Source organism: Liolophura sinensis, chromosome 1 (assembly GCF_032854445.1).
Source record: "Liolophura sinensis isolate JHLJ2023 chromosome 1, CUHK_Ljap_v2, whole genome shotgun sequence".
Taxonomy (NCBI): Eukaryota; Metazoa; Mollusca; class Polyplacophora; order Chitonida; family Chitonidae; genus Liolophura; species Liolophura sinensis.
The window spans coordinates 4,013,562-4,034,196 of NC_088295.1; the positions used below are offsets into that span (position 1 = coordinate 4,013,562).

At 41.8% G+C, this 20,635-nt stretch overlaps 1 protein-coding gene across 2 annotated transcripts; it reads right to left on the minus strand.

The window, feature by feature from the left end:
• Positions 1-1,323: 1,323 nt before the first annotated feature.
• On the minus strand, positions 1,324-20,602 carry LOC135482289 (uncharacterized). 2 transcript variants are annotated; one of them, XM_064762201.1, is made up of 11 exons: positions 20,483-20,602; positions 17,316-17,414; positions 16,954-17,015; positions 16,272-16,375; positions 12,572-13,320; positions 10,817-10,961; positions 10,210-10,318; positions 9,713-9,814; positions 8,967-9,062; positions 4,516-4,681; positions 1,324-1,440 (listed from the first exon to the last, which is right to left on the minus strand). In XM_064762201.1, the coding sequence occupies exons 1-11, from the start codon at positions 20,497-20,499 to the stop codon at positions 1,347-1,349; spliced, it is 1,743 nt and encodes a 580-aa protein (XP_064618271.1). In that variant the 5' UTR covers positions 20,500-20,602; the 3' UTR covers positions 1,324-1,346. The 2 variants fall into 2 exon arrangements, with proteins under 2 accessions (XP_064618271.1, XP_064618270.1); XM_064762200.1 differs by having other exon boundaries at positions 12,572-13,356.
• Between the last annotated feature and the right edge of the window lie 33 nt (positions 20,603-20,635).

Genomic DNA, 20,635 nt, shown 5'->3' on the forward strand with positions numbered 1-20,635 from the left:
CATGGTGGACATGATTAATTAAATCCATTGGTCTTCTGGTGGATGCATACTACAAATCCTGTGTATAACTGTGTGGAATTTGCTCTTTGATCAAGACTCTTCTCAAAATATGAATTTGTCATGTCAGCTTCAAGCTTTGGCTAATACTGTATCTTTGAATGTTGGAATGATATTTGTTATCTGCTGTGAAATGACAAACTGCACAAAAGAGTATTTGGGAAAGTTTTCTGGGAGTGTCAATCATTCCTGCAAATGGATTTTATTAATGTGTATGCAATTTTTGTGAAATACATATAATAAATCTGTCAAATTCCTTGTTTGTGATTTTCACTGCACCTGTTCACCTTTATTGAAGTTGTCAAGGGTTCAGTCTCCAACCCTGTCATTCCAAGATTTTACAGTGCCAGGGGTTGAAAGTCCACTGGATAAACCTGATTATGGTTCAACTCCGAGTGCTGTCATGCCAAAGACTTTCACAATGAATCCACATGGTCAACATAATTTGGAGTTTTGTCCCCAGTAGTATGTTCTGTCGCATGCTTTTCTGACTTGGGTCTTAGCATTATAGGAGCTGCATAAATTATTGCACAAGATTTCACATATTCACACACTGTGAATTCCTGCCTTTGGGATGGTGGGACAATACCAGAATACCTGCAATCCACCTCTTAGCCTTGACAGAACATTAGTCCTCTCAGTGCAATGGACGCACAGACATAATCCACCACCTATGTTCATGAAGGGTGAATGATTGTTGTAACCCTCTGTGATTAGTGTGCTGGTGAAGAACAATGGCCCAGGAAACCGTCACTGATGTGATCGCTGGGAGTTTAAGCTCATGCTGGCTTATGCGGTCGTAAGTGAGAATGCCTGGTTTCCTCCTACAATAATGCTGGCTGCCTTCCTATAAGGAAAACATTCTAGACTACAGCATAAAACTCCAATCAAATACTACATCTCAGTTTTATGGGTTGAAGAAATCGGGATAAACCACCGAATTTTAAAAAGTTACAGATGAACTTTCCCACTTATGGCATAAAAAGACTTGGTCAAAAGCAAGCTCTTGCTCGAACAGCTCTCCAAATCTCGCGAACCGCTTCTTGTCAACAAGGCCCCTTGTAAGAAGGGACAGAATCAACAACCAGGGGCTGTCCACACCTTTTCACTTAAAAACAGATTTATGCTCGATATATTCATGTTTTGTTACTGTACAATGTACAAAATTTCCACTTAATTACCACTGCTTATACTTGCTCATCTATAATCTGTGGAAATTACAAACCTAAACACTTCTATCAAAATTTAAAATTTCAATTTATTATTAGAGGTTAAAGCTTGTTTTGTGGTCAGGATTCTTCTGTGCTCTCCATGACAACTGTGGGAAGTTGGACAGCTGGATGATTCAGCAAGGCATACACAGCTCGGTACAGAGGTATAGCACTGGGGAAAAACAAAGAGAATAAAGTGTAGCAAGGTTGACCCCAAACCAGTCTTGGAGCACACTCAGCTTATAAACCTGATGCAGTTACAAATGTATCTGCTCGTCTAAGCTGTCAGTACAGCAGATAGCTTTGAGCGTGACGTTTTGAACATCTCTGCCCCACACAGCTACAGAAATAACGAATCAACATTGTTACTTAAATAATTCAACCGACAAAAAGTAAGGATCTCTCTCTCCACGACAGATCATTCGAATCTTGACACTGCTCAGTTGAAAGACACCTGCTTTTCTGATACGAGTAAAAAGTTGTGAGTTCAAGTCCAGCTCATGCTGGCTTCCTCTCTGGCCGTACGTGAGAAGGTTTGGCAGCAACCTGTGGATGGTTGTGGGTTTCCCCGGGCTCTACCCGGTTTCCACCCACAATAATGCTGGTCGCTGTCATATAAATGAAATATTCTTGAGTACGGTGTAAAACACCAATCAAAAATGTAAATAAAAAGTTATGTAATGTATGTTAGCCAATAAGCCCGACACATGAGAAACGTTGTCCAATGCCAAGCCTTGTATGTTAGCCAATAAGCCCTACACATGAGAAACGTTGTCCAATGCCAAGCCTTGCATGTTAGCCAATAGGCCCTACACATGAGAAACGCTGTCCAATGCCAAGCCTTGCATGTTAGCCAATAAGCCCTACACATGAGAAACGCTGTCCAATGCCAAGCCTTGCATGTTAGCCAATAAGCCCTACACATGAGAAACGCTGTCCAATGCCAAGCCTTGTATGTGAGCCAATAGGCCCTACACATGAGAAAGGTTGTCCAATGCCAAGCCTTGTATGTTAGCCAATAAGCCCTACGCATGAGAAACGTTGTCCAATGCCAAGCCTTGTATGTTAGCCAATAAGCCCTACGCATGAGAAACGTTGTCCAATGCCAAGCCTTGTATGTTAGCCAATAAGCCCTACGCATGAGAAACGTTGTCCAATGCCAAGCCTTGTATGTTAGCCAATAGGCCCTACGCATGAGAAACGTCCAATGCCAAGCCTTGTATGTTAGCCAATAAGCCCTACGCATGAGAAACGTTGTCCAATGCCAAGCCTTGTATGTTAGCCAATAAGCCCTACACATGAGAAAGGTTGTCCAATGCCAAGCCTTGTATGTTAGCCAATAGGCCCTACACATTAGAAAGGTTGTCCAATGCCAAGCCTTGTATGTTAGCCAATAAGCCCTACACATGAGAAAGGTTGTCCAATGCCAAGCCTTGTATGTTAGCCAATAAGCCCTACACATGAGAAAGGTTGTCCAATTCCAAGCCTTGTATGTTAGCCAATAAGCCCTACACATGAGAAAGGTTGTCCAATGCCAAGCCTTGTATGTTAGCCAATAAGCCCTACACATGAGAAACGTTGTCCAATGCCAAGCCTTGTATGTTAGCCAATAAGCCCTACACATGAGAAAGGTTGTCCAATGCCAAGCCTTGTATGTTAGCCAATAAGCCCTACACATGAGAAAGGTTGTCCAATGCCAAGCCTTGTATGTTAGCCAATAAGCCCTACACATGAGAAAGGTTGTCCAACGACAAGCCTTGTATTTCCAACATTCCAACAATTTCAACTTCTTAAGCAATACCTGGCCACCGTAACTCAGTAGCTCACCATAAGCTGCTTTTATCCGGCCAGGGAGACAGACACGCTGGTGTACCTGACCAGAAACTGACTCCAGGCTGCTGTTATCTAGCCAGGTAGACACAGACATGATGATGTACTGGACTGATCTGTCATCACCAGTAAATGACTCTAGGTTGCTCTTATCTAACCAGGTAGACACAGACATGATACTGTACTTGACTGGTCTGTCATCACCAGTAAATGACTCCAGTTTGCTCTTATCTAACCAGGTAGACACAGACATGATACTGTACTTGACTGATCTGTCATCACCAGTAAATGACTCCAGGCTGCTGTTATCTAGCCAGGTAGACACAGACATGATACTGTACTTGACTGGTCTGTCATCGCCAGTAAATGACTCCAGCATGCTCTTATCTAGCCAGGTAGACACAGACATGATGATGTACTTGACTGGTTTGTCATCACCAGTAAATGACTCCAGGCTGCTGTTATCTAGCCAGGTAGACACAGACATGATACTGTACTTGACTGGTCTGTCATCGCCAGTAAATGACTCCAGCATGCTCTTATCTAGCCAGGTAGACACAGACATGATGATGTACTTGACTGGTTTGTCATCACCAGTAAATGACTCCAGGCTGCTGTTATCTAGCCAGGTAGACACAGACATGATGCTGTACTTGACTGGTCTGTCATCACCAGTAAATGACTCCAGTTTGCTCTTATCTAGCCAGGTAGACACAGACATGATGCTGTACTTGACTGGTCTGTCATCACCAGTAAATGACTCCAGTTTGCTCTTATCTAGCCAGGTAGACAGACATGACGCTGTACCTGACTGGTCTGTCGTCACCAGTAAATGACTCCAGTTTGCTCTTATCTAGCCAGGTAGACACAGACATGATCATGTGCCTGTCTGGTCTGTCATCACTAGTAACTGATGACAGGTTGCCCTTATCTCGCCAACTAGACACATACATGATGCTTTTACCTGTCTGGTCTGTCATCATCAGTAACTGATGACAGGCTACTCTTATCTAGTCAGGTAGACACAGACACAGTAGTGTACCTGTCATGACCAGTAACTGACTCCAGGTTGTTCTTATTTAGCCAGGTAGACTCAGACACGATGGTGTACCTGACTGGTCTGTCATCACCAGTAACTGATGAAAGGCTACTCTTATCTAGTCAGGTAGACACAGACACAGTAGTGTACCTGTCATGACCAGTAACTGACTCCAGGTTGTTCTTATTTAGCCAGGTAGACTCAGACACGATGGTGTACCTGACTGGTCTGTCATCACCAGTAACTGATGAAAGGCTACTCTTATCTAGCCAGGTAGACACAGACATGATGATGGTGTACCTTTCTGGTCTGTCATCACCAGTAACTGATGACAGGCTACTCTTATCTAGCCAGGTAGACAAAGACATGATGATGTACCTGTCTGGTGTTTCGCTTGCTGTTTGCTCCAGTTCTGGTAAGATGAACTCCAGCACTTGAGAGACAACGGTCTTCTGTATGTTTAACAGTTTGATGGAATGCTGGAGTTTGATGTACTTGAGTAGGTCCCTCTCTTTCCTGTAGTCAAAGCTTTCATCTGCTGAACCTGGAACAGACAGTACAGGACGAGAAGACAAACTTCACTTGCTCTAACCCAGATCACAGACTATTTGCTAGTGTTTGCAGAGTTTTAGTTAATATGATGTGAAAATATTTGTAAAGCCATCCTTAACAACAAGTTGGCTTCTCGTAGCCTGACCTTATCTAATTCACTGGCAGTAAAACCAATTCGAACACATGATTATACATGTATGTTTACAGCCAACTTAACCCTTTGCATGCCACTTGAAATTTTATGAGCCAAAATCAAGAGATAGGATTGTTGTAAGGAAGTAGCAGTATCACTGGGGAGTGATCAGTTCATTCCTGAAGATACCTGTTTAGCTTTAAGTCTTTGTTCTTCTTCACCAGGCACTGGGCACATATGGACAAGCCCCACACCAGTGTGTTACAATTACCATATTCCCCACATAAAACACTCAATGGAAACACACAAATAAACAAACATAAATAAGTTGAGCTGACCAAATGCAACTCTGGCCATTAGACAAAGTATCACCCTGATTCACACATTAGTTAGACGGGTCACATAAAGGTTTGCTCACCTGCATCCCCTAACAGAGTTGACCACACCTGACAGATGTCTGCTCACAGATATCTGGGTCATTGTTGGCCATACCTCAACATCAACAACACCAATTTACTCACCTGTATCTCCTTACAGTAAGGCGTCACATTGGTATCCCAGGCTGACAGGTAAATCTACAGTCTGCTCACAGATATCTGGGTCATTGTTGGCCATACCTCAACATCCACAACACCAATTTGCTCACCTGTATCTCCTGACAGCAGGGCGTCACACCGGTATCCCAGGCTGACAGGTAAATCTACAGTCTGCTCACAGATATCTGGGTCATTATTCATCACACCTTAACATCAACAACACCAGGTTGCTCACCTGTATCTAATGACAACAAGGCGTCACACCGGTATCCCAGGCTGACAGGTAAATCTACAGTCTGCTCACAGGTATCTGGGTCATTATTCATCACACCTTAACATCAACAACACCAGGTTGCTCACCTGTATCTCCTTACAGTAAGGCGTCACATTGGTATCCCAGGCTGACAGGTAAATCTACAGTCTGCTCACAGATATCTGGGTCATTGTTGGCCATACCTCAACATCAACAACACCAATTTGCTCACCTGTATCTCCTGACAGCAGGGCGTCACACCGGTATCCCAGGCTGACAGGTAAATCTACAGTCTGCTCACAGATATCTGGGTCATTATTCATCACACCTTAACATCAACAACACCAGGTTGCTCACCTGTATCTCCTTACAGTAAGGCGTCACATTGGTATCCCAGGCTGACAGGTAAATCTACAGTCTGCTCACAGATATCTGGGTCATTGTTGGCCATACCTCAACATCAACAACACCAATTTGCTCACCTGTATCTCCTGACAGCAGGGCGTCACACCGGTATCCCAGGCTGACAGGTAAATCTACAGTCTGCTCACAGATATCTGGGTCATTATTCATCACACCTTAACATCAACAACACCAGGTTGCTCACCTGTATCTAATGACAACAAGGCGTCACACCAGTATCCCAGGCTGACAGGTAAATCTACAGTCTGCTCACAGGTATCTGGGTCATTATTCATCACACCTTAACATCAACAACACCAGGTTGCTCACCTGTATCTCCTTACAGTAAGGCGTCACATTGGTATCCCAGGCTGACAGGTAAATCTACAGTCTGCTCACAGATATCTGGGTCATTGTTGGCCATACCTCAACATCAACAACACCAATTTGCTCACCTGTATCTCCTGACAGCAGGGCGTCACACCGGTATCCCAGGCTGACAGGTAAATCTACAGTCTGCTCACAGATATCTGGGTCATTATTCATCACACCTTAACATCAACAACACCAGGTTGCTCACCTGTATCTAATGACAACAAGGCGTCACACCAGTATCCCAGGCTGACAGGTAAATCTACAGTCTGCTCACAGGTATCTGGGTCATTATTCATCACACCTTAACATCAACAACACCAGGTTGCTCACCTGTATCTCCTGACAGCAGGGCGTCACACCGGTATCCCAGGCTGACAGGTAAATCTACAGTCTGCTCACAGATATCTGGGTCATTATTCACCACACCTTAACATCAACAACACCAGGTTGCTCACCTGTATCTAATGACAACAAGGCGTCACACCGGTATCCCAGGCTGACAGGTAAATCTACAGTCTGCTCACAGATATTTGGGTCATCATTCATCACATCTTAGCATCAACAACACCAGGTTGCTCACCTGTATCTCCTGACAACAAGGTGTCACACCGGTATCCCAGGCTGACAGGTAAATCTACAGTCTGCTCACAGATACCTGGGTCATTATTCATCACACCTTACCATCAACAACACCAATTTGCTCACCTGTATCTCCTGACAACAAGGCGTCACACTGGTATCCCAGGCTGACAGGTAAATCTACAGTCTGCTCAGATATCTGGGTCATCATTCATCACATCTTAGCATCAACAACACCAGGTTGCTCACCTGTATCTCCTGACAACAAGGTGTCACACCGGTATCCCAGGCTGACAGGTAAATCTACAGTCTGCTCACAGATATCTGGATCATTATTCATCACACCTTAACATCAACAACACCAGGTTGCTCACCTGTATCTAATGACAACAAGGCATCACACCAGTATCCCAGGCTGACAGGTAAATCTACAGTCTGCTCACAGATATCTGGGTCATTATTCACCAAACCTTAACATCAACAACACCAGGTTGCTCACCTGTATCTCCTGACAACAAGGCGTCATATCGGTATCCCAGGCTGACAGGTAAATCTACAGTCTGCTCACAGGTATCTGGGTCATTATTCATCACACCTTAACATCAACAACACCAGGTTGCTCACCTGTATCTCCTGACAACAAGGCGTCACACCGGTATCCCAGGCTGACAGGTAAATCTACAGTCTGCTCACAGATATCTGGGTCATTATTCACCACACTTTAACATCAACAACACCAGGTTGCTCACCTGTATCTCCTGACAACAAGGCATCACACCGGTATCCCAGGCTGACAGGTAAATCTACAGTCTGCTCACAGATATCTGGGTCATTATTCATCACACCTTAACATCAACAACACCAGTTTGCTCACCTGTATCTCCTGACAACAAGGCATCACACAAGTATCCCAGGCTGACAGGTAAATCTACAGTCTGCTCACAGATATCTGGGTCATTATTCATCACACCTTAACATCAACAACACCAGGTTGCTCACCTGTATCTAATGACAACAAGGCGTCACACCAGTATCCCAGGCTGACAGGTAAATCTACAGTCTGCTCACAGATATCTGGGTCATTATTCATTTCACCTTAACATCAACAACACCAGGTTGCTCACCTCTATCTAATGACAACAAGGCGTCACACTGGTATCCCAGGCTGACAGGTAAATCTACAGTCTGCTCACAGATATCTGGGTCATTATTCATCACACCTTAACATCAACAACACCAGGTTGCTCACCTGTATCTCCTGACAACAAGGCGTCACACTGGTATCCCAGGCTGACAGGTAAATCTACAGTCTGCTCACAGATATCTGGTTCATTATTCATCACACCTTAACATCAACAACACCAATTTGCTCACCTGTATCTCCTGACAACAAGGCGTCATATCGGTATCCCAGGCTGACAGGTAAATCTACAGTCTGCTCACAGATATCTGGGTCATTATTCATCACACCTTAACATCAACAACACCAGGTTGCTCACCTGTATCTAATGACAACAAGGCGTCACACTGGTATCCCAGGCTGACAGGTAAATCTACAGTCTGCTCACAGGTATCTGGGTCATTATTCATCACACCTTAACATCAACAACACCGGGTTGCTCACCTGTATCTCCTGACAACAAGGCGTCATATCGGTATCCCAGGCTGACAGGTAAATCTACAGTCTGCTCACAGATATCTGGGTCATTATTCATCACACCTTAACATCAACAACACCAGGTTGCTCACCTGTATCTAATGACAACAAGGCGTCACACTGGTATCCCAGGCTGACAGGTAAATCTACAGTCTGCTCACAGGTATCTGGGTCATTATTCATCACACCTTAACATCAACAACACCAGGTTGCTCACCTGTATCTCCTGACAACAAGGCGTCATATCGGTATCCCAGGCTGACAGGTAAATCTACAGTCTGCTCACAGATATCTGGGTCATTATTCACCACACCTTAACATCAACAACACCAGTTTGCTCACCTGTATCTAATGACAACAAGGCATCACACCGGTATCCCAGGCTGACAGGTAAATCTACAGTCTGCTCACAGATATCTGGGTCATTGTTGGCCACACCTAAACATCAATAACAGCAGTCAAATGAACTATACCTCTTAAAATTAAAACAATACTTCTAATCATGTGTACCAAGAACTTCAACACCAAGGGAAGCTGCTTCTTATTACAGGCTGACTGAAATACTGTAGCTTCTTTTCCATTAGGCACATGTGTGTTATGAGAAAACAAGGTAAGGAAATCCATCGTCTGACACACATGTAATGATTTCAGGTGTGTGTTTTCATTCAGCCCTCAAGCGACTGTTTCCAGTGGTGCCTCAGTATGCACAAGCACAGCAAGGCATATGTGGGATAAACAAGATACATGTGGGATAAACAAGGCATATGTGGGATAAACAAAAGCCCATGGACAGTTATGCCCATGATACAACAACCAACCTTGGCGACAACCCAAGAGTCAGCTCTGTTCTAATTTTTTTTTTACATGCTTTTTAAAAATTTTTAACTTGATGCATGTATGCTCTAGCCTATGTTATGTCTCAAGTTTTACAAAGACTCCTATAATATACAGGAAACTAGCTGAATTGTTTGTGACAGCTAATGAGTTAAACTAGCCCCACAGATGTGTTTGTTTCCTTCAGCACCTAAATCTCAGTCATGCCCACTGGGAACAGCTATCCAGCTTATGGGAAGATGTCCGTCACCCACCTTGAGCCAGCAGCGTTACCTCTGCCCCAGCCTCCCTGTTGGTCATTAGGATCATCTCCAGCACCATTTTCTTTCTCAGTATATCTCTGTGCGACAGAGCAGCTATAAACAGATAGACAATTAAACTTATATATAACAACATTTGTAACAAATATAACAATATAAATAGTACAAAAACTCAACCAAAAAAAAAATTGTTACCCCAGTTATGTTTACCTAACTCATGTATTAGACTCTGCTATATTTGCAACAAAGATGTGTTAACCTGAGCTGTGTTTACCATATATGCTTTTCTTTATCTCTCTCCTCTTTTTCTTTCATGTAATTCCCAGCCATGTTGGCCTGACATATAGTTATGTCCCAGCTAAGCTGACCGGACGTATGGTCAGTTACTAATTACTTGCATGTTTGCGTGATCTGTGGTCATCTCCCAGCTTTGTATGGCTCACACATTGTCATGTGCCATCTACAACTGTATGCTTCAAGTACGTGGTTACCTGATAGCTGGTTAAGTTCCAGCTGGTCCAGTTGTTTTAGAAGACTCCGATGAAGATACAATTGCCTATTCACAGCTTCCCCAAGCTGCACTTTTTCTTCAATTTCTACCTAGAGAAGTTGAACACGTGAATTGATTATTATACTGGTATTTCAGGCACATGAATGTCATTGTTTTGGAGAGTTAAACCAAGGCAATGTAATTACTGTCTTCCACCTGAAGTTCTAGCATTTTTCAAGTGACATGTTTTTCTTTCTGATTCTAATTGATTCATCCGCTGAAACCCCACTCACCACTGGGGCCTCATTGTAGTTTAAAGCCATTTTTATACCCCAAGAACAATGCTAAGAGCCTATTTTGTATATTAAGACACATCTTAAATTTCATATTAAGTAATAAAAAATGACTGTTTCATGTGTCCTTTTAACTAGCATTTTAATTACATCTCTTGCACGTAGTTCAAAACGGTCCTTGCGGAACACGACCACCTAGTTAACAGGCTGGGTATTTAAAATATCCTGGGCTACAGTGAATCCTCACAAATAATGTTCAATCACGTGACATTTTTTCAGGCTAAACAGTGATTTCAACTAAATGTTTGATCTTACCAGCTGGTTAAACTTGTCCAGAAAACTGTCCCTGTGGCTTGCTGTGTCCACTCTGACAGTCAATTTTTGGGTGAACAGCTTCCTTCTCAAGTGATGATTATGAGAAAACATTCTCCGGAATTTGATTGGTATCACAAGCTTAGAGCTGTGTATTAAAGGAGAAAAAATTATAAAAATGATGTCAAAATCAAATGAAAGAGCATCAAACCTTATTTGCAAATATGATCTTTAATATTTTTTGCATTTTTTTTATTATTTAAAGGTTATTTAAAAATATTTTAGTATGTTGGGTATCTAGGGCCAACTTTTGGTATTTATCGTTGTTGCATAATAATGTTCTAAATAAGGATGCAATGCTTGTCCAATAAATTTATTTGAATGTAAATTTGTTGCTTATATCAAAACATATGCATTTAATCTAAATTATGATAATATTTATTTATATCCAAATTGAGGTTTAATATATTTGTTAGCTGAAAAGAATAAATTCTAGTGCAAAAATATTTATGAAACCTGTGTTACATCCTCATTTATGACATTATCAAACAAAGACTATAAATACCAAAAGGTGGCCACAAATACCACCATACAAAAATTATTTTCAAGTGTCTTTTCCTCCTTAAGGAAAAATCGGAAAAATATTGAAGACCACATTTAGGAATAACTTTTGGCAATCTATCATCTGAACTTTACGTCATTTTTATGTTTTCTCCACCTTTAAATAAAACATTTGTACACAGTGAAACAGTTAGTGTTCAGCCATTCTAAGCATTTACATGCACTGATACATTTCTCACAGCTTACGTCATATTTTTGAGCAGAAGGCTATTCGGGAAAAGTAGCCAGGGAATCAAATAAATTCAAGCAGGAGCATTTGTTAAAACAGGAGCATTTGTTAAAATAGGAGAATCTGTCAAAGCAGATGGCTACCTGCTCCATTCTCTACAGCAGTCGGACACTGTACATGTAGGCAACTTTAACCACCTTCATTATCTACAGTAGTCGGAGGGTGTACATGTAGGTAGCTGGTAACTGCCTTCTAATGAATGCAGTGTATGTGTATTATTGTTAGTTTGCAAGTACGTGATCCATGAGGAAGTCCCATGATCATGAAAGACATCAAATATAATAGCAACTTTTATTATTTAGTCTGTTAGGTTGTGTTTTAGAATGTGTCATTAAAAATGTAATGTCTGTTGAGTTAATGACTATCTATACGCACAAACACCATTGCTTTAGTCCTGCAACCTAGACAAACTAAACATTTCCTGTATTGTCTGCAATAATGCACCATTTGAAGTATGTATCTATGTTTGCTTGGCGTTCTACATGTACTTAACAATCTGTCAGTCACATGACAATGAGGAATCATTTTAGGAGTGTGTACATATACTGTGTCTTGTGGCAGGGTAAGTCCATGCCTCAAACGTGCTACTGCCACTGAAATATCATGCCACCCAGCATAGGGTTAGCCAGCTACCTGTCCACCCATCCAAGTGGACAGGTGAAATAGAAAACCGGTGCTATCTGGACACCCTGTTTTCAGCCCTTTTAACACCGGAGAGATAAAAGAAAATGAAATCTGGACAGCCGGCTATAACAAAATGGCCTGAAAAAGGGATATTTGGACACCCTGTTTCACATTTGTAGCTAACACTCTGCCACCCAGTCACATAATACTGACAATCCGTAGTGATAAAATCCATTTTATCTGAGGAAGGAAAACAAGATAACAGTATAATTATAAGAACTTACCCATCTCTCAGAAGGTCAAATCTTTGAGTAGACTTTGTTTCTCCACATGGTTCACAGGGTCCCTGGGAGGTTACCAAAGATGTGGTAATAGTATCACTAGAATGCAGTTCTGCTTTGTTCTTAGTGCCCCTGGACTGAAGTTCTGCCCTGTTTTCAGTATCACAGGAGTCCAGGTCTGCTCTGGAACATGTGTGAGCACCAACAGTATCCTGCTCCTCAGTCTGATTCTCCCTCTGCACTGGGTTATCTCCCCTTTTTTCAGTCTCCTCCTGGCGAAGATGAGGTGGTGTCATGACTGCAGCACCCCGGACACGTCCACCACTTAGGGTCTGGTGTCGGGCTATAGTTACACCCACGTGTCCTCTCGCAGTTGCTCGCTGATCCATGGACCCTTTCTTGAGCACAGTTCCACAGGCATGCCCACTGAATGGCCTTCTCTGTGCAGATCCTCTCCTTACAGGAACTCTATCAGGCTCTGTTTTGAATGGGGCTTTACTGTGAACTGCTGTGATAGTTGAGCACTTCTTGGATTGATTATCACACACATTTTTCTTCACTAACTGATTTAGTTTTGATTGTGAAATTACTCCTACTTGGCTCAACTTTGTGGATACATTCCTACGGTCTGACTTTGACAGAGACTGATTAATCCTGTCTTTAATATGACCCCTCCTACTGGCAGGTGTATTGTTGACGGTACACTCAGAACCACGCTGACTGTCACCTCCAGCTATATTGCCTCTCAGCTCCTGTAAAGCATTTTCATTTGTTTCCTCTGTTGAGACCTTAAAGAATACATGAGAAGGAACTATAAAACAAAGATTATTTTTCTATGCTAAATGAACAAAATTATGCCCCAGAATTTTTGTTAAAAAAATTTCACTTTGGGGGTATTTTTATTCCTGTTAATTATCCCTCTATATTATGCATATTTTCCATCAATGGTCGGATTTTTTCAGAAATTATGTAACTGTTGATCTTGCTCGTAACTTGGTGAAAACCCTGAAGTGCCCCGAGCCCGGTGAACTGTGTCGCTACAGTGCGCGGGAAAGGGGACATGTACGCAGATACTGCATGGCTTCTTGACTGCCGAGGCCTTAAGAAAACTGTACTTTGATGAAACTTTTACCCCCCCACCCCCCCAGGTCAAAGTTGAAAAATTTGTTGGTACTGTTATATGTTATTACACATGATAATCTGCACATTAAGAAATAAAACCATAGCGTTTCATGTATCATTTTAAGTGAAAGAAAAAGAAAAAAGGGGAAAAGGAAATATTCTGTACGTCATAAAAAAAACCACCTCACATGAACTACCTAACTACTAACCAGTACCACTAGTGACTACAGGGTCCATATTTGCAAAACGTTGTAAATAATATTCACGTAAATCGTGACACCAATAATCAGAATCCAGAAGTCATTTGCCAAAAAGGCTATGAGAAAAGTGATTTGTGAGGTTTGTAGAAAGTGACCTCGAGGTGTATGTCTTCTAACCTTGGAGTGTTTGTTCCGTGTTTTCTAACCTTGGGGTGTTTGTTCCGTGTCTTCTAGCCTTGGAGCGTTTGTTCTGTGTCTTCTAGCCTTGGAGCGTTTGTTCCGTGTATTCTAACCTTGGAGTGTTTGTTCCGTGTTTTCTAAACTTTCAGTGTTTGTTTCGTGTTTTCTAACCTTTGAGTGTTTCTTCCGTGTCTTCTAACCTTGGAGTGTTTGTTCCGTGTCTTCTAATCTTGGAGTGTTTCTTCCGTGTTTTCTAACCTTGGAGTGTTTGTTCTGTGTCTTCTAACCTTGGAGTGTTTGTTCCGTGTTTTCTAACCTTGGAGTGTTTCTTCCATGTTTTCTAACCTTGGAGTGTTTGTTCCATGTCTTCTACCCATGGAGTGTTTGTTCCGTGTCTTCTAACCTTGGAGTGTTTGTTCCGTGTTTTCTAGCCTTGGAGTGTTTGTCCCGTGTCTTCTAACCTTGGAGTGTTTCTTTCGTGTCTTCTAACCTTGGAATGTTTGTTCCGTGTCTTCTAACCTTGGAGTGTTTGTTCCGTGTTTTCTAACCTTGGAGTGTTTGTTCCGTGTCTTCTAACCTTGGAGTGTTTGTTCCGTGTCTTCTAACCTTGCAGTGTTTGTTCCGTGTTTTCTAGCCTTTGAGAGTTTGTTCCGTGTCTTCTAACCTTGGAGTGTTTCTTCCGTGTCTTCTAACCTTGGAGTGTTTCTTCCGTGTCTTCTAACCTTGGAGTGTTTCTTTCGTGTTTTCTAACCTTGGAGTGTTTGTTCCATGTCTTCTAACCTTGGAGTGTTTGTTCCGTGTCTTCTAACCTTGGAGTGTTTCTTCTGTGTCTCCTAACCTTGGAGTGTTTGTTCCATGTCTTCTAACCTTGGAGTGTTTCTTCCATGTTTTCTAACCTTGGAATGTTTGTTCCATGTTTTCTAACCTTGGAGTGTTTGTTCCATGTCTTCTAACCTTGGACTGTTTGTTCCTTGTCTTCTAACCTTGGAGTGTTTCTTCTGTGTCTTCTAACCTTGGAGTGTTTGTTCCGTGTCTTCTAACCTTGGAGTGTTTGTTCCGTGTCTTCTAACCTTGGAGTGTTTGTTCCATGTTTTCTAACCTTGGAGTGTTTGTTCCGTGTTTTCTAACCTTGGAGTGTTTGTTCCATGTTTTCTAACCTTGGAATGTCTGTTCCATGTTTTCTAACCTTGGAGTGTTTGTTCCATGTCTTCTACCCATGGAGTGTTTGTTCCGTGTCTTCTAACCTTGGAGTGTTTGTTCCGTGTTTTCTAGCCTTGGAGTGTTTGTCCCGTGTCTTCTAACCTTGGAGTGTTTCTTTCGTGTCTTCTAACCTTGGAATGTTTGTTCCGTGTCTTCTAACCTTGGAGTGTTTGTTCCGTGTTTTCTAGCCTTGGAGTGTTTGTCCCGTGTCTTCTAACCTTGGAGTGTTTCTTTCGTGTCTTCTAACCTTGGAATGTTTGTTCCGTGTCTTCTAACCTTGGAGTGTTTGTTCCGTGTTTTCTAACCTTGGAGTGTTTGTTCCATGTCTTCTAACCTTGGAGTGTTTCTTCCGTGTCTTCTAACCTTGGAGTGTTTCTTCTGTGTCTCCTAACCTTGGAGTGTTTGTTCCATGTCTTCTAACCTTGGAGTGTTTCTTCCATGTTTTCTAACCTTGGAATGTTTGTTCCATGTTTTCTAACCTTGGAGTGTTTGTTCCATGTCTTCTAACCTTGGAGTGTTTGTTCCATGTCTTCTAACCTTGGAGTGTTTGTTCCGTGTCTTCTAACCTTGGAGTGTTTGTTCCGTGTCTTCTAACCTTGGAGTGTTTGTTCCATGTTTTCTAACCTTGGAGTGTTTGTTCCGTGTTTTCTAACCTTGGAGTGTTTGTTCCATGTTTTCTAACCTTGGAATGTCTGTTCCATGTTTTCTAACCTTGGAGTGTTTGTTCCATGTCTTCTACCCATGGAGTGTTTGTTCCATGTCTTCTAACCTTGGAGTGTTTGTTCCGTGTTTTCTAGCCTTGGAGTGTTTGTCCCGTGTCTTCTAACCTTGGAGTGTTTCTTTCGTGTCTTCTAACCTTGGAATGTTTGTTCCATGTCTTCTAACCTTGGAGTGTTTGTTCCGTGTTTTCTAACCTTGGAGTGTTTGTTCCATGTTTTCTAACCTTGGAGTGTTTGTTCCGTGTTTTCTAACCTTGGAGTGTTTGTTCCATGTTTTCTAACCTTGGAATGTCTGTTCCATGTCTTCTCAGCTTTGGCCAGGACATTATCGATCAGCTTCAACTCCTTCTCGTCACGCTGGTCTGCTCCTACAATCAGGAGAGGTCCTGAAGGAGTAACAGTAATAACATTAGTCAGCAAGGACTGGGTATTGTTACACCAGATGGAAACATGATATAAATGTACCAGACAGCAGGTTTCTTACAAAATAATTACCAGCTCATGCTGGCTTTCTCTTCGGTAGTATGTGGGAAGGTCTGTCAGCAACCTGCGGATGGTCGTGAGTTTCCCCAGGGCTGTGCCCGGTTTCCTCCCACAATAATGCTGGCCGCCGTGGTATAAGTGAAATATTCTTGAGCACGGCGTAAAACACCAATCAAATAAATAACCAAATAACTACACTGAAAGTCCTAGAAGACACACTGCTTCCAAGAGGTCTTCATGCTCTGTGTTGGACTACACTTTGGTGATGTCAGTTTTTCTTTGTAAATTTACGTAATTATCATTTTTCAGTTAGTTAATATGAAATCTGTTATATCCACAAAGACCTAATCAGAGCCCGGTCAGAACGAACCTTAACATAGCAAATTAACAGGAGATCAACAATCAAGACACAGTGTTTGCTTGACGTCACCAGTCTGTGTCTTATGGAGGCCTACATGATTTACTGTAGCCATAAATATACCTTTTTTTTCAGCTTCAGACTCTTTGAGCACTTCACCCTGGGAGGCTACTGGTGAAAAATGCCTACAAATATAGATAATATGACTCATCACAAGCAAACAGCTATATTAATGCTGTATACCACTACATAATTCATCAACCTTAAGACGGCTGTTGTTATTAACTGTTAGGTACAAGAATAAGACAGGTGATTTCCAGGGTTGAACTCCGCATACTCCACCTCCAACCTACTGCTATTACATGTAGCCGGTGAGGTAGGTGTTCCTCAGGATTTCTGAAGAAATCTTTATCCATCACAATGCATCTTTGAAGAGTTTATTGTTACTACATGTATTATCTTTGAGCATGAAGCGTGGTATTTACCAGGGCTTGAGAAGACGTCTGTATCTAGCACATTCTGCTTCCAGCTGTCTTCGCTCTGAACACACCTGGTTGTACAGGTAAAGATGAGTTTCTAGGATCCTAAAACATACCAGTGAATGTATCATTATACGTGTATCAAAAGAACTTGTAGAGAAAATATGAAGCAAACAGCTGTTACTAGGTGCTTGATGCAATTGATTTTTCATTACTGTGTTTGTTACAGCAGAGTGCATTGATGTAGGATGAGACTCTGAATGCTGATAAGGTGGGGCTGAAAAACCACAGGCACAGAGAATTGAGGACACACCCTTAACTAGACAGGGTGGGGTGTGCAAACCTCAGAGATTCAGATAAACAATAACACGGACATTCAGGTGTTAAAACTTGGAGTAGTCAGGAGAAGTTTTGCTGTTCCAACAAGAAAACCAAGACAGCTTCGTACGACAGGTGACCCCGTGCATGTACTCAGTACAAATATTCTAAAGACTGTGTCAATAATATACGACACCTAATATCATACAGCAGAGTACTTCATCACATTCAAACAGGTAATGCCATTACAGCTGTGATTGCTTTATATTCTTTATTTATTTGATTGTTGTTTAATGCCATACTCCAGAATCTTTAGTTTTATGGGTAGAGAAGGCCGAAGTGCCCCAGGTAATCCACCAACAAGTTACCAATGAATGAATCAATGATTATTGCTTAAGGCTACAATTTTTCAGCCATATCGTGGCGAAGTTAGTGATGAACTTTCCCCCAGTAATGTATATACATGATATGCACACTATATTGGCGAAGGATGAGTGGTCTTCAACGAACGGTAGGCCGCGTAGATGGACACGGGATGACCACTTATTGCCATCAAGGCCCCATGAATAGTAAGAGAAGGGGAATCCACAACTTCCTTGTCTGAAACTGGAACTAAACTCACCACCTGTGTGTCCTAGCCATCTAAAGACAAACATCTCAACCACTCAGCCACAACTCCCGCACAAACGATTTACAGTTTTATGTCTAATAAGTTTTGAACTATGGTAACCATCAGATAACGCTAACTTTACTAACATATGGTAAGGAAGAATTTATCAGACCTGAGCTAGTTTTACAGTACACATAACCGACTCAGGGCTTATGACCCAGGTGAATGGTACAACCATGTGCAATTCACATGACCCAGCCATGGCTTATGACCCATTTATTTATTTATTTATTTATTTGATTGGTGTTTACGCCATACTCAAGAATATTTCACTCATACGACGGCGGCCAGCATTATGGTGGGTGGAAACCGGGCATAGCCCGGGGGAAACCCACGACCATCCGACCATCCGCAGGTTGCTGGCAGACCTTCCCACTTACGGCCGGAGAGGAAGCCAGAATGAGCTGGACTTGAACTCACAGCGACCGCATTGGTGAGAGGCTCCTGGGTCATTACGCTGCGCTAGCGCGCTAACCGACTGAGCGACGGAGGCCCCTCTGGCTTATGACCCAGGTGAATGGGATAATCATGTGCAATTCATTTGACCCACTCATGGCTTATGGTCCAGAAGAATGGGACAATCATGTGTAATTCATTTGACCCACTCATGGCTTATGGTCCAGAAGAATGGGACAATCATGTGCAATGCACGTCACCCATTCATTACTTATGATCTATTAAATGAGACAACCATGTGCAATTCACATGACCCACTCAAGGCTTATGATCCAGGAGAAAGGTACATCCATGAACAGGCTTGCTGTCACTTGTGAATTATTTGCTTTCTTTTAAAGTCTCTTGAGACTTTCTATGGCAACAGACATCATAGGTATGAAGAGTTTGTTTAGATCATATGATGCATTTACCGTTTGTAAACAGCTAGTCAGCACCCCCAACCTCTGGTATGCCACCACACTTTACAAGTGTAAATTGGGGAACCTGCTTCAGCCCTATGGACAGGACAAGTTGATCTACGCAAGATGAAACTGCTTAAAATCAATTGTCCCAGCCCTCATACCCCAATCTGATGGGCCGTCAGTATGCTGGCAGGTATGTGGGTGTGAAATCTTTAAGGCCATCCATGCCAATATGTCTAAAAAAATAGGCGAGGATGTAGATCATGCAAATATATATTAAAAAAACTGTCCTACACCAGTATTGATGAGCTGGAATTAATCCAATTGCTGGAATTTGTACCCACGCTGGTAACATACCGAAAGAAATGTCTGTGTGATTAATTAATACAGTGTAAATTATAAAAGTGTACATGTTTTTATAGGATATAGGTCTGACTTGATAGTATGTGTTTTATAGTTCTGATTATAAAATCACTGTTGAAGAGTACTTTATGGCAACTCACATGTACTCATACCAACTCACACCCTAAATGTTAATAGTGTATAATGCTCAAAATTGCGTTGCTTTCCTACTATCATACTGCTTGTCTTTTTATGTTTTTCATTTTCTTTCTGAAAGCTAATCTGTGTTCTTTGCATCTGCATAACATAGCTCTGACTACATTTTTTGATATTCACCCTAACCATTTCTCGGTCTTGATATGTACTTTTCTTAATTTATGAGTTAGTTTGAAATGTAAGTAAGTGAGAGGATGTGTGAAAAGAGGGCCTCAGGGAAGATCAACTGTTTGTTGAATGAGTTTATCAAAAAGAAGAAAAAAATTACATGAAGCATTAATCAGTTGAAAGTTATACATATAGGCCTATATATATATATGTATAACTTTCAACTGATTAATGCTTCATGTAATTTTTTTCTTCTTTTTGATAAACCGAGTTGCTGTCGAGTGGTTGTGTGGTGAGTGAATAGAGGGCCTCAGTGAAGATCAATACTGTCATATTGACATATTGAGTTTGTTACCCTCTGAATATAAAGATATTATTATTATTATTATTTGTGAACAAAGTTAGTCAACTAATCAACCTTCTTTTAACAATTTGGAAAGAATGTATATATTATCGATGTACCATGGTATACTTCCAATTGCTTATATGCATTTCCAGAAATATAAGATGATTACGAATCATTACCAGCACTCACAATTAAGTCAGAAAATGTACATGTACTACGCCGATAATATAGTGCACAGAATACAATGTGCATTTATCTTCAGGCTGATGCCCTGATCGATGATCAACAAGGCAAATGTCACGCGGGCATATCTTACTTATCTATTTCCATCATGCATGAGACAATTTGGGGGAGCTGAGTTCACTATCTAACGTCAATCCAGCCACTGGAGTTTGCCTCCATCGAGCGCCTCGTCTTAGGGAGACATCCGATCTTGATGCACGGCACATGTATGCCAGACCGCGACCTT

Bases quoted from the DNA above. Each gene is read 5' to 3' on its own strand.
- LOC135482289 (XM_064762200.1), bottom strand. The intron at 13,357-16,271 runs GTTAGAAAACAT...GTATTCTTTAAG, and splicing joins CATGGAACAGACATTCCAAG to GTCTCAACAGAGGAAACAAA. The intron at 9,815-10,209 runs GTAACCACGTAC...ATCTGTTTATAG, and splicing joins GGAACTTAACCAGCTATCAG to CTGCTCTGTCGCACAGAGAT.